Genomic DNA, 13748 nt, shown 5'->3' with positions numbered 1-13748 from the left:
TTATTGCTTATTCTGTTTGGCTCACTCTACCCAGAGAAGTTTATATATATAATAAAGATCTGACCTCACTCCGCCTGTTTAAGATCCGTGCCGCCCCTTATTTACTACGACATAAATAGCTCGTTATCCACATGTCCTTTGCGTCTCTGTCACGTCTGTGTTTGTCACTGTATTTATTAGACATTATCTTTCTTTACGGAGTTGTTGTTGCTGTTCATTTTGCTACTCTTTCTTTTTCCCTCCCCTTACTTTTATTTATCGCCGTGGTTGGCAATCACCCACTCTCTTCACATTGGCCGGTGTTTCCACCGAGTCTCGAGATGTTGTAATAATTATTTAATAATTATAATATATATAGCGGAAGTTAATTCCAAACGAAACTTTACTTATAGAGTAGATCTACGAAGTAAGTAAGACTAAATTCAACTCGGATGGTGAGCCAATTAAACTATGGTGAAAAAGGAGAAGGACATGTTACGAGTTATGACTAACTGTCCACCAACGTAACCAGATCTTATACAGTCAGCGAGCGCGACAAAATGGCACAAAACTGACAAGGAATCTGAGACATTCGGCGACCTGACAACACACCAACACTTCTCCAAGGCGCAAACCAACAACCTTCCAACTTGGAAGGCTCTGGTTCGGAAAGGTCCGGCATCAGTAAATATCGCGGAAAAATTCCACATCCTGACTACACTCAAGAAGCTCCTACTCAACAAGCGGTCCGAGATGATCTCGAAATGCAGGCATGAGAATAAGTTCCGCCTCGCAAATAATTTCACACCTATCAAATGAACTGACCAAGTACTGTACTGCACTTTGCCTGAGCACCCCAATATCAATCCCTTGGCCTGTTGTTGACCACTCTGCTCACGCCTGCCGTTACCCAAAGACCCCCTAGCGATCTCACTGGCCCATTGCCCGCCATCCTCCTGGCGCCTCCACCCATCTACTGTACACTGCCTCCCCATCGCCTCTTTCCGCGCTTTCATGCTCACACTTGCCTGTTGCCCGCCACCCTCCTAGCACTTCTACTGTCGCGCCTCGGCCCGCGCCAGCTTTCTAGATTTAGCGCTTTTTTATGCTTGTGGCCCTATGTGTTTATAAGCATACCGGTGCCGGGTAGACCCGAGTATCAGTTGTCTGATGATTGCCTAACGCTAGTAACGGCATGAAACTCACAGTTACAACCAGGGAGTCGTAAAAGCCCTTTTACTTTATAAGTTCTACGACTCCCTGGTTGTAACGCGGCTTGCGAATTAGATGGTTTGGAGGCAACAACGTCGTTGTGAATGGCCAACGGTCCTCAGCACTTGTTCAGCACTGGGGCCTTCATGAGCGACACTGACTCACGCTGCTATCTGGTGTTCACGAGGTGTTTGTCGCGCTGGAAACGGAGCGTCTCTGTAAGTTTGTATCCCTGGTGATGTTTGTGCCTGGTAAGCACTATAATTATAAGTGGTCAACTTCGGCCTACTCAAGCTCAACAGTTGTTGATAAGGGGTGAATTCCCCGAAAAACTGTGTATTGAGCAGGGAGTGGTGCTTTCTTGCAGGTTTGCCGAGTGGACGGCTCGATGGACTTCTCGTGTGCTCTGGATGGCAGTCGTGAGTCAGTCAAGTGAGAATTCAAGTCGGCAGGAAAACCGCGAGCTCCCATGTAGGGAAAAAGCACTAGTCTCAGTACTTGGCGGGTATGAGTCTATGACGACACAGCAATGAAGTAAACAAATCTCTTTCCGCGGTTACTCGGAGTTTCCTGTGAAAGCACTCATCAGACAGCATAATGACCAAGACTAACAATCACTAGAATATAATACTTGAGAAAAGAGGGCAGAGGTCACGTGTGATGTACATGTACATGTAGGTACAACATGTCGCCGGTTTTTCGATGCCTTGGCGGGTGTGGTAGTCACCCCCTTGCCTGGCGTGAGTGATTCCCACTACGCACAATCCCCATCACCATTTTTACCACCCTAGGCCTAGGTCACAAATTCCATGTTATGTGTCACAATTCAGCACAAATCTGTACTGATGTGTTGCCAGAGAATCGCGCTGTTCCTCTACCCAGGCTATGCGCTTTACCTGTATACTCTCAACATCTTTTTCCTCTTATAATCACGCTGATTTTGTCACCCCCTTTTCCTCGCGGTATTGAAATGACTATGTGGTACCTAGGGTTCCCTGTAACAAGACGGCAACGTCTGTAGGGCCTTCCCTATCAAAAAAATAAATTCTACTACTACTCCTACTACCTACATCACCTCTGCCCTCTTTTCTCAAGACCCTCCGTATAATCATTGTTAGTCTTGGTCATATGCTGTCTGATGAGTGTTTTCACACGAAACTCCGAGTAACACTACCGGGTAATATAATAATAATAATAATAATAATAATAATAACAGCGGAAAGAGATTTGTTTGCTTCATTGCTGTGTAATATTTGTAGGTCGAATTCGCGAAGTTAGATACATGCACTCGAAGATTCGGTATGTTTGTTCGGAAAAAGCTCACTTTGCCGAACTGAGTATTTTTCACAAGAATTTTCTTGTAGAAAAGCGCTAGCGTGCGTAGACTCTTGATCTTACGGGTAGGTTATTCAAAGAGATTTCTTATCTCCGTATGGCCTCGCAGGCGCTCGGCATCTTCGGTGACATCAGCATCGCCAGCTACTAGTACGGCTCGGATTGCTCCTCTCCATTGCCTGTCTACTCCCTTTCGCCTTGAGTGTCCTCACCATCATCTGTGTGGCTAAAAAAGACAGGGCGATACGCATAAAATTTGACTTGGCCATATGGAGCTGGTTCTTCTGATCTGAGGCAACTGAGTAGGCAGATTTGGCCTGCGACTCTTTGGGCGATCAAAGGTTCGTTGGAATCAGCAAGAAAGTACAACGGGATAGGACGTTGCTGATGCTGGAGCTCACGAAATGAAAACACATGATGTTCGACTTGCAAAACAAATGAAATGTTCGTTCGAAAATTCGACATTGTCACTGGATGTTCGACAAATGACCGTCGAACTCTGAACCGAAATTCGGAATGCAAAATCTCACGTCACATACAGATAGAGAGACCTGCCGGGGACAGCACTTTACCACAGCGGAGTTTCCGTCCTCAACGGCAGGACTGCAACGAGCCAGTGCAACCCAAGCTCGCCAGCTTTCCGAGTTCGCTAAATACAGTGCCAAACAACCCGGCATCAAGCTTTGTCTGATCGACCTCAGATAATGCAGAGAAAAGGATCTACGCCCGTGCATCGCGACGGTTGCGCTTGCTGTGACACTTAGTGACAGCGTGGTTCAGAAAAGGTCCGCAGGCCGTCGTCATGAGTTACGATCCCTATACTCTCAAGTAAGACTAAGTAACAGTGTAACGTGCGTCGGCGAGGCTAGGAGGCTACTACCCACAGTCAGTCAACTACAGTAACGTATCAGAACTTACTCCGGCACGGCCTGGAGGTTATCTTATATCAAAGTGAAAGTGAACTTGCTCTCTCTCTGATCTCTATCGGATCTCTCCGATCTCAGCTCAGCTCTCCGCTCATCTTGGCAGAGAAACACAGCAGCTTTTATAGGCAAGCAAAGTATGTATAGCAAAGCAGGCGGCGGTAGGAAAGTAAGTTTAGTAAGCCATTGCAGTGATTACGAAATCATCCTTCTAGTACAAGTTCTAGAATAGTGGAGAAGTAAACCAAGATCATCATTGCTATACACGTAGACGAAGTGAGCATTGCGTAACATTAACATAATGACTAAGCGAGGTGTTCTAGAAGATGAGATATCTATAATTATGCAATTTAGTCAGCAACATTACTCATCGGGCATATGACGTGGAAAGTCTGGAATAGTCCGGAACAACATGACATACATGTGTACATGAGTCATGACTGTACCAACTAGTAACTAAAAGGAAGTGATACTAGAAGTGATGACAGCAGCATGCATGGAAGATCTATGATCTTCTAGAAGCGCGGTACTCCTGATGTAATCAAGTCATGTGTGAGGTACATGATGTAGGACTTGTCCGAAAGTAGTAACAAGAGTAATAATTATAAGAGTCATGCAAAGTACTAGTCATGCGTTAACTGTAAAGCAGGGATACTACAACAGTATCTTGAATGATTGTTGATTCTACGATTCCAAGTAAGTAGTTTCATAAGAGCTACCTGTCAAGTAAAGTGACTGTAACTTCTCCTGTGCCTCCCTGAGTGAACCGTTTATCCCTAGCTATGTTATCCATCATGTTTCGGATCTGATCGTACCGCAATGCATGAACACTAACAACAATGCGTGCTTTAGCACAGATCAGTTGTCCATCCAATTTTGTCCAGTTAGGTATAGCGAAATAGCCTTTTTCTTATGATTTTGTATTAACTAGCGACTGCTCTCCCGCTTTATGCTGTAGCAGAACATATTCCAACCAGTGTTCATTGATTCCAGCTATAGGTTCCACTCATTTAATTTCAAGATTTTGCAGTTTGCAGTCCAAAGCCCTGTTCCCTCTTGCTTGCAATTGCCTGGGAACACATGTCGTGTTTTGTTCCTTATTATTTTCAGCCTTTTGCTGTTTTGTTTTGTTTTGCTTCTTTTCTGTCACGAGGACGTGACCTTTTCTTCGCAGCCGGGGGGGGGGGGGGAAGTGTGATGACCCTGCGTACACAGTAGTGCTCTTTTAAAATCATTTACAATGAATGTCATGTAACCATGGTAACAGTTGTGTACACTAATGCTGCGATCATGACCATGACTATGCATAATAATTAAAGCAGTAGCATAGGTACACATGATGTACATGTACGTTTCTAGAAGATCGAGCCACGTGTTAGATATGTTCTACTAGTACTAGTACTACTCGTCATCATTATTATACATGTACATGTGTACCGGTAGTCATGTCCTGCTGGCGCTTCTCAATGTGTTGCCTAGACTCGCCCCTTACCACAGAACTGTAATCGATCGTCTATTTCCTTGCAAAGTTGCAGCAACGTGCGCGCTTCCTCCTGCTGACCTTTGCTCGCGCTCTGTTTGCCGCTGCCTGCTCGATGCTTCTCTTCGCAGCTGCTTGCTGTAGACTTCAGCTGTATAAGTTCGCTGACTCGAGTAGAGTCTGGCAGTTGAGTACTTCGAAGTAGTTCAGTAGAGTTTTATGTTGGGTTGAGTAGAGTTCAAGCGGACTTGTCCGCTTGAGCCGGGTTTTGCATTTGCAGTTTCTTACTTTTCCTTTGCATTCCACTTTTACTATAATTATCGGACCTTTGTGCTCCGCCACCCTAATTTCTCTGTGTGTTGGGTCTGAGGTACGCCTGAGTGAAATGACCAAGAGGCGCACATATACTTTGTGCAAACGGGCTTGGGATAACTCACACGTAGGGACGATCGGCCGACCACGACACTTGGTGCTGTGACCAGGAATGGCAGGATTCTTCTTGGTCTAGTTTCACAAGCCCTCCGCCCTACTCTTGGTCCACGCTCTTTCACTCTCCGTCGTTAACGCGTTGTTCCGTCCTCCGCTGTGGCCCCGCTGTATCTGTACGCCGCCTCGCAAATCCCTTGGGTTGTGAGTGTTCACTGATGTTTCTCGTCGATCACGGACGACGAGTCGCGCGCCGAATCTTCCGTTGGCCTACGCCTTCGTGACCAGTTCTGGTCATGATTTTTTCGCGTCAGGCCCTGTGCATTTCAGGTACGTCTATGCAGCTGCGAGCTGCGTCTCGCTCGCCAAAAGAAATGAGTTTCGATTCACCGCCCGGTCACTCCGCGATCCGTGAGCTTGTGCTCACTCCGTTATGTTGACACCGGTTTGTTTGACGGAATGGTGTCTCCGGCCGCCGATGTGTAGTTCCTGTCGCCCAGTGACAGTGTGGGAGCTGTCGCTTGTGATAATGTGAGTTGCGCGAGTGCTCCGCTGTATGTACTCGATGTGTCTTGAGTTCACTTTGTAGTGTGGCAGTTCCGGTATGCTTCTGTTGCTGCCCTCTGCAGGCCGAGAAGGTCTGGTATAGCTGTTGATGATGGGAACGGCGCAAGAATATGCAACCCAGCACAGCAAGCCAGGCGAGTCTCAGACCATTTTTGTGGGCAGTTCTTAGACTCGAGCAGTAAGCCGTTAAAGATGGAAACAACAACTCTAACCAATAACATAACGACAGCAGAAGTGGCCTCTGCCATACGCAGACTGAAGAATGGCAAGTCACCAGGGCCAGATGGAATTCCCAACGAGATGCTCAAATATGCCTGCAATGAGCCTCTATGTACATCAATTGCTCACATCCTACAAACTTCTGTAGAGTCGGCGACACCAGATTCTGCGATTGGTGCTGGCGTGCTGATACCTCTGCAGAAGCCGGGGAAACCCAAGGGTCCATGTAGCAGCCTTCGTCCAATTGTTCTTCTGAATTCAGTTAGAAAGATCCTGTCAAGTATCACACTGCGACGGATTCAACACCAGGTGGAACAGTACCTGCCATCCTCACAGAGTGCGTACAGACCAGGCCGGTCGACGAGTGATATTGTATTCACTGTTCGTATTCTCAGCAGTTTAGTAGAAAATAAGCAGTGGTCATTCAACAAGCTGGGCATCGACCTCTCCAAGGCCTTTGACACTCCGCATAGAAACAGCCTGCTTGAATCAATCCTCACTGCAGCGCCTGGCGTACCTGATGCTCGAGCCATGGTCTCAACGCTGCTTGTAGACACAACGCTCAGTGTTCGAGTATGCGGACAGACTGCAGACGCCTTTCAATCTGGCATTGGCACACCACAGGGAGATTGCCTGAGCCCTGTCCTGTTTACGTGCTACTTTGAACATGTTCTGCAGCAGCTGAGACATCAGTTCCGAAGAGAAAGTACAGGCCTAGCACCGTCTATCCCTGAACTTCAGTACGCAGATGATCTTGACTTCCTCGATGAAAACGACCAAAATCTTGAACAAACCCATGATGTATGCGTGCTGAAGATGCCAGAACACCAATTGATGGTCAACGGCGCGAAAACTGAACGGACCCACTTCTACCTCGATGCAGACCTGGAAAAAAGAGGGAAAGAAGAATGGCGGATGGCAAAGTTGGTTGGATCGAGAGCTGGTACTGCCGAGGACATCAAACACCGAATGGTTCTGGCATCGCAGTCATTTGGCCGGATGCAAAGCCTTCTACAGTCATCAGGGATCTCCCTAACGTTGAAGCTGAGGCTGTACAATTGCTACGTTCTAAGCATTTTGCTTTACAACTGCGCTACCTGGGGCCTCACTGAGGCACTCAGAACGTCTCTGGACGTTTGCCACCGCCGTCACCTCCGCTCGCTACTCCGTATAAAGTATCCAAATATAATCAAAAACACGGAACTCTACAACCGCTGTCTCACCCAACCCATCTCCAAGGAGATCGTGGCGAGGCGATGGAGCTTCCTGGGGCATGTACTCCGGATGCCATCAGGGGCACCCCCACAGGTCGCTCTCGATTTTGCTGCTTCTGGTGCCTTGCGGGGAAGGATAGGCAGACCAAGAACAACACTGCTAACCACTCTCTCACTGGATTGTCGGGAGAAGCTGGGGCTTGTGCTTCTGTCGCGACCTGGCCTAGCCCAGCTTCGGAAGGTCGCGCATGATAAATGCCGATGGAATTCATTGCGAAACAGCACTGTTAATTAGCCTGGCCATAATAATACGATTACATCTGACATGCTTGCCTGCCTACTTGTGCGCACGCATGCATTCTTGCCGGAGATGTCTACCTGTGGCGACAATAATTTTTTCATGGACTGATCTTCTTTTTTAGTGTTTGCACACTCTTGGCTGCTGCTGCTGTGGCACTTTTGTATTTTCATGCTGCTGCGCTCTGTACGGCTGCACTAGCCGTGTTAACTGTCGTACCCAGATGCACACATTCAATCCCTGGCTATGCTTTGGAATTGTTTTCGTTGCCTATGTCCTCATCTCTCTTCGTTTTGTTTTCGCTGCCTGGGCTCTCATTTATCTTTGCGTGCTTGCTTGCTTGTATTGCTGAGGGAACATAATTATGCTGGTTTGTATTCGTGGGTCCCCATGGTGCATGGGCCACGCGTACTCATCCGGCGGATATGTGTGAATAATAATAATAATAATAATAAGTTCCGGTGTAGATCTACGTGGTTACGCATGATCGCTCTAGCAGTATAGTAATAAGCCGCGCCCGTTTCTAGATGCTCGATCTACATCCGCCGGATTTTCGTGATGTATGCTGGCTCGCAGGAGTTGTGTTGCACAGCTGCTACTGCCGGATGCAGTTCGCGTTTTGATGGTGAGACCCGCCTCACTCCAGCTTGATTCGTAGATCTATGGGTGTCGATCATGGCTCTAAAAGATGGCACACGTCGTGATGCAAGAATCCGCTTCACTGCTCGTAGTCGTAAATCTACGGGTGTCCGCTGTCTTTCCGCTTGTATCATAATAATGTATGTGCAGCGTGACCCTGCCGTACCCCACCCGCACCGGTAAGACTGTTCCGCTACCGAGACCCGCCGCTGTTGCGTGTTTCTTGTGTGTTGACTGTTGTCTGTTTGACCGTTGAGGCTTGACTCGCATGCTGCTCGTTTGTCAAATCGCATTGTTGTTGTTACGAGGTTCTTGTCACCAGCAGGGACCACGCCGGAGGGAAAACCGCGAAGAGCTTTGTATTTCGCCTTTGTTTACCGCTGTCTCGTTCGTTGTCTTGTCGCCATCTGGCCACCGCCTGTGTATCGTCTCGTATAAGTAAGTGCATGTAATTACCGCTGGGAATTGGAATTGGAACTGTACTAGTCCGTGAGAGGCACGGGTTCCGGGAAGGCCGACCGCACGGTATCTCGCCATGACTAGCACAGGAGATGTTCGTGAAACTGGTTCGGACCGGAGGAGGACTCCGGCTCGCTCGGGGACCATGCGTAGACCTACGTCTCGGCTGTCCCGCGACGCTGTCTAGCTGCCGAGTGCGGGCGTCGCGGACCACAGCCGAGTGGACCCGTTGCGAGGTGTGGTGAAGAAGAAGGGAAGGAGGAGGTTGCGAGGACCTGAATAGCAGCTGGCTCTGCTCCGACTGATCACCGCCATTCACCGGACGCACCCAGGGTAAGTGGTAATGGATGACTAATGCATGCAAGTAACAATCGTTCTCGTATCGTGTAGGGTATGGCTGCCCGTGTGTTGGAAATTGTTCGGTCGTTGCTCTTCGCGGATATCCTTGTTGTGTTGCCTTGTCTTCGTACTGTACCTGCCTGAAGATTTAGTTTCTGTAAGCAGCGATTGGTTGACTGGTTTTGAAGGGTTCAGGGGTAATGGATGAAAGTCATTGAGTTCATTGAGAAGGTTGAGAAGTCGAAACGTCAATTATTGACGAAATACGTAATGTAGACAGTTGAAGCACCAGCCGTTGACGTAACATTGTTGTCGTTTTTCATTTTTGTTTTTATTTTCGAGGTTTTGCCGGTTCATGAACCGATTCAGTCACGGGTTCCAGGTCACTGATAAGTACATGCACCCTTCCTGTACATGCACCACTCCTGTCCTGTCTTTGGGAAGTACACCCTTAGGCTGTTACTTGTCAGCGCTATCGTAGTGTCAGGTTTTGTTTGAAGCCGTTTGTTCGGAGGTGGGAATCTTGTCGTGTGAATCGTCATGGGGAGTTTGAACCGCCTTTCTCATTGCTGCCGTTGTCGTTGTCTATCGGCAAGAGAGTACACTATGCCGTCCAGTGGGACTTCCGCATTCTTCTGTCGTTCGTTTCCGCCGATTTGCATACTGCGGTTGCAAATCACTTTCGTCCATATACCAGACGACAGTGTACATTGTGCGGCCACTTGTCTCGAATGACACGGCTCTTCCGCCTTCTTGTGTTGTCTGTCTCGCACACACCGCCGCTACTGACATTGCAGCCTAGGGAAACCTATTTGAGTCTCACTTGTTACAGTGTGATGTGTGCGCCGTCTTTTCCGCCAATCAAATTATGCCCTTCTGTGGCGTAGTTTGGTATTCCGCTGGTAAGTTCGCTAAGCGTGTCATTTGCACTGCATTGTGCTGGGCTGTCGCCACCTGGCTTGACTGACAGGTAGCCCATCCTCGCTCGTCATTATCGTTGTTACGTGAAGCTGGATCCTCTTGTGAGTTCAATCGTTGTGGAACACCGCTTGGGTCCTCATTCCGCTAATGTTTCCGGTGTTAACCCCGTTGCTGGTGCCACTCAGATCATTGCTTGACTGAGGATGCATGACTGTCACGCCGTACTCTGCCAGCCTGGCGTGTGTTTGTACACACTCGGTCTATGGCTTGCATTCCGCTGCAGTTGCGTCTGCTAACCTCGTGCGTATCAGGTAAAATTTACGCCAGAAGCCTTGCGCATTCGCATCCTGTGTGCATAGGAAATTCGCCTCCATCTGTCCGTGCTGACCATCGTGCTCTGCAGCACTTGTCCTCATTCAGGGAGCCACCGGTCATCATTGCGCGATGGCTGGAGTTCTTGAGTGAGTTCACGTACACGATGCAGTATCGCCAGGGGCGTGCCCATGCTAACGCTGATGGGTTGTCTCGCCAAGTCTCTCGCCACATGGCCGTAGCCAACGTGGCACCCGCTGCCTCGACCGCTCCACCCGCTCTAACTCCGTTAGACTTCCGCTCACCCACAGAGTGGGCGGCCGCTCAAGCGCAAGACTCCGATCTTGCTCTCGCTCGTACATGGCTCGCTCTCCATCCGCCGCATTCTCTGCCATGCTTGTCTGGCTTCAGCCCCGCGTTTCATGCTCTCTGGCAGGGACGCCAGCAATTCTCGCTGCAAGTGGGAGTGGTGTATAGGCTATGGCAAAACGATGATGGGTCACGCCAGCACTCACAAATTGTGGTGCCAGCCCATCTCCGCCAAGACGTTCTGTCCGTATATCATGACCAGGCAGGTCACGCCGGTGTCCAGCGTACAATGGGCCAACTGCATCCGCGGTTCTACTGGTAAGGCATGAAACAGGATGTGAAGGACTGGGTAGCCAGTTGCCACTCCTGCTCGCAGAAGAAAACACGCCTCTCCAACTCGATTGGGAAGGATACCCTTTCGAGCGTGTTGCCCTCGACGCACTGCATTCGGATCAAGGGCGTAATCTGGATGGCATGTTGTTCAGAGGTGTCTGCACTCTGCTCGGCATCAAGAAGACCAGAACAACCGCTTACCACCCAGCGAGTGACGGGCTGGTGGAACGCTGCAACCAAACGCTCGAGCGTATTCTCGCACACTACGTAATGGCCAGTCAGCGCGACTGGGACGTTCAGCTTCCTGGTATCTTGCTGGCCTATCGCACAACACCACAGTCCAGCACTGGTTACACACCGGCTTACCTGCTGTTCGGTCGTGAAGTATGCCTTCCGCAGGGTGTCGCGTATGGCTTGCCTTGTGATGACTCGGCGCCCACTGAAGCCGCTTACGTTCGCACTCTCCGCCAGAGACTGCAACATGCGCATACCGTTGTCCGCAAACGGCTTGCAAATGTCCATCGCCACCAGGCACGGTTGCACGATGCTGGTATTTCGGCAGTCCGCTATGAGGTGGACGACTTGGTATGGTTACTGGTGCCCGCTGTGCCGGTTGGCACGACACCAAAGCTCGCTCGACCATGGAAAGGCCCATTCCGTGTGGTGGACAAATTGTCCGAGGTTGTGTACCGCATTGCTGACACGCGTCCGCCTGGCAAACGGCAGGTGGTACATGCCAACCGCCTCAAGCGATGCCATGTCCGACCAGAACGCCTCGTCGTGATACCGGAAGTGCTCGCAGAGCCACCCCCGCTGGACCCTCCGGTTTCCACCTACGCTGCGACGCTACCGACCGGCTCTATCTCGAGGACGTCGACGACAGCCTGGAGTCGTTCCCAGACCCTGTGCTTGCTGTTCCTCCGCCTGCACGTGTGCAACTTCTAGCACGTCCGCTGCGCCTCCACTGACCGCCCGGCCATCTTGCCAACTATGTATGGGGCCGGAACTTGTAATGACGAAATATGCCAGTTGAGTCAGTTCCTGCCTGAGCCCCACCTGATCAGCCATTGTACACTCAAGCATCAGTCCGTGTGCTATGCCCATCATCCATCCTGCCGCTAAAGTGTTTCCGTCTGATGCTACACCCACACTAGCCCCGCCATGTTGTCTGTTCCCTAATGAGTGTGCTACCCTAGTCTAACCTCTGCTGCTAACGTCTTCTATAGTGTCTACCGTCTATCGTGAGTGTCCAAGTAACGTCATCGCCTGTACATGTATCGGCTCGACATGAGTAATGAGACTATCGTCCCAAACGTAACTATCGTCCGCAGGCCGTCGTCATGAGTTACGATCCCTATATACTCTCAAGTAAGACTACTGTACATGTAAGTATCTTGAGTGATTGTTGATTCTACGATTCCAAGTAATTAGTTCCATAAGAGCTACCTGTCAAGTAAAGTGACTGTAACTTCTCCTGTGCCTCCCTGAGTGAACCGTTTATCCCTAGCTATGTTATCCATCATGTTTCGGATCTGATCATACCGCAATGAACACTAACAATAATGCGTGCTTTAGCACAGATCAGTTGTCCATCCAATTTTGTCCAGTTAGGTATAGCGAAATAGCCTTTTTCTTATGATTTTGTATTAACTAGCGACTGCTCTCCCGCTTTATGCTGTAGCAGAACATATTCCAACCAGTGTTCATTGATTCCAGCTATAGGTTCCACTCATTTAATTTCAAGATTTTGCAGTTTGCAGTCCAAAGCCCTGTTCCCTCTTGCTTGCAATTGCCTGGGAACTCATGTCGTGTTTTGTTCCTTATTATTTTCAGCAGGGGCGTGCTCGGCCCCCCAACTAGGGGGGTGCACGGGAGCCGAGGGGAGCCCCCCCCGGCAATTTTCTGCAATTTGTTTGCAACCTTTCTTGAATTTTAGAGCATATTTGCATACATTACAATTGCAATTACCCAGATTGAAAATTTTTGGGGGGTGCACGTGCCCCCCGTGCCCATCGCCGAGCACGCGCCTGTTCAGCCTTTTGCTGTTTTGTTTTGTTTTGCTTCTTTTCTGTCACGAGGACGTGACCTTTTCTTCGCAGCCGGGGGGAAGTGCGATGACCCTGCGTACACAGTAGTGCTCTTGTAAAATCATTTACAATGAATGTCATGTAACCATGGTAACAGTTGTGTACCCTAATGCTGCGATCATGCCGTGACTACCGTTATGCATAATAATTAGAGCAGCAGCATAGGTACACATGATGTACGTTTCTAGAAGATCGAGCCACGTGTTAGATATGTTCTACTACTCGTCATCACTATTGTAGTCATGTCCTGCTGGCGCTTCTCAATGTGTTGCCTAGACTCGCCCTTACCACAGAACTGTAATCGATCGTCTTGTCTTTCCGTCTGCCTGTTTCCATTCAGCATGTTTATAGTGTTACTAGTAAAGTACTTTCCTTGCAAAGTTGCAGCAACGTGCGCGCTTCCTCCTGCTGACCTTTGCTCGCGCTCTGTTTGCCGCTGCCTGCTCGATGCTTCTCTTCACAGCTAGCTGCTTGCTGTAGACTTCAGCTGGTATACGTTCGCTGACTCGAGTAGAGTCTGGCAGTGAGTAGTTCAGTAGAGTTTTATGTTGGGTTGAGTAGAGTTCAAGCGGACTTGTCCGCTTGAGCCGGGTTTTGCATTTGCAGTTTCTTACTTTTCCTTTGCATTTCCACTTTTACTATAATTATCGGACCTTTGTGCCCCGCCACCCTAATTTCTCTGTGTGTTGGGTCTGA

At 49.2% G+C, this 13748-nt stretch overlaps 1 protein-coding gene across 1 annotated transcript; it reads left to right on the top strand.

Moving 5' to 3' along the window:
* The first annotated feature begins 11235 nt into the window (after nt 1-11235).
* LOC135813352 (uncharacterized) lies at nt 11236-11910 on the top strand. Its single transcript, XM_065326452.1, has one exon. It carries the CDS (start codon nt 11236-11238, stop codon nt 11908-11910), a length of 675 nt encoding a protein of 224 aa, XP_065182524.1.
* Nucleotides 11911-13748: the final 1838 nt, after the last annotated feature.

The sequence above is a fragment of the Sycon ciliatum genome, chromosome 4 (genome assembly GCF_964019385.1).
Source record: "Sycon ciliatum chromosome 4, ocSycCili1.1, whole genome shotgun sequence".
In the NCBI taxonomy this organism is placed as follows: Eukaryota; Metazoa; Porifera; class Calcarea; order Leucosolenida; family Sycettidae; genus Sycon; species Sycon ciliatum.
The sequence above is the reverse complement of the archived record's forward strand: the minus strand, read 5'-3'. Positions and strand labels throughout refer to the sequence as shown.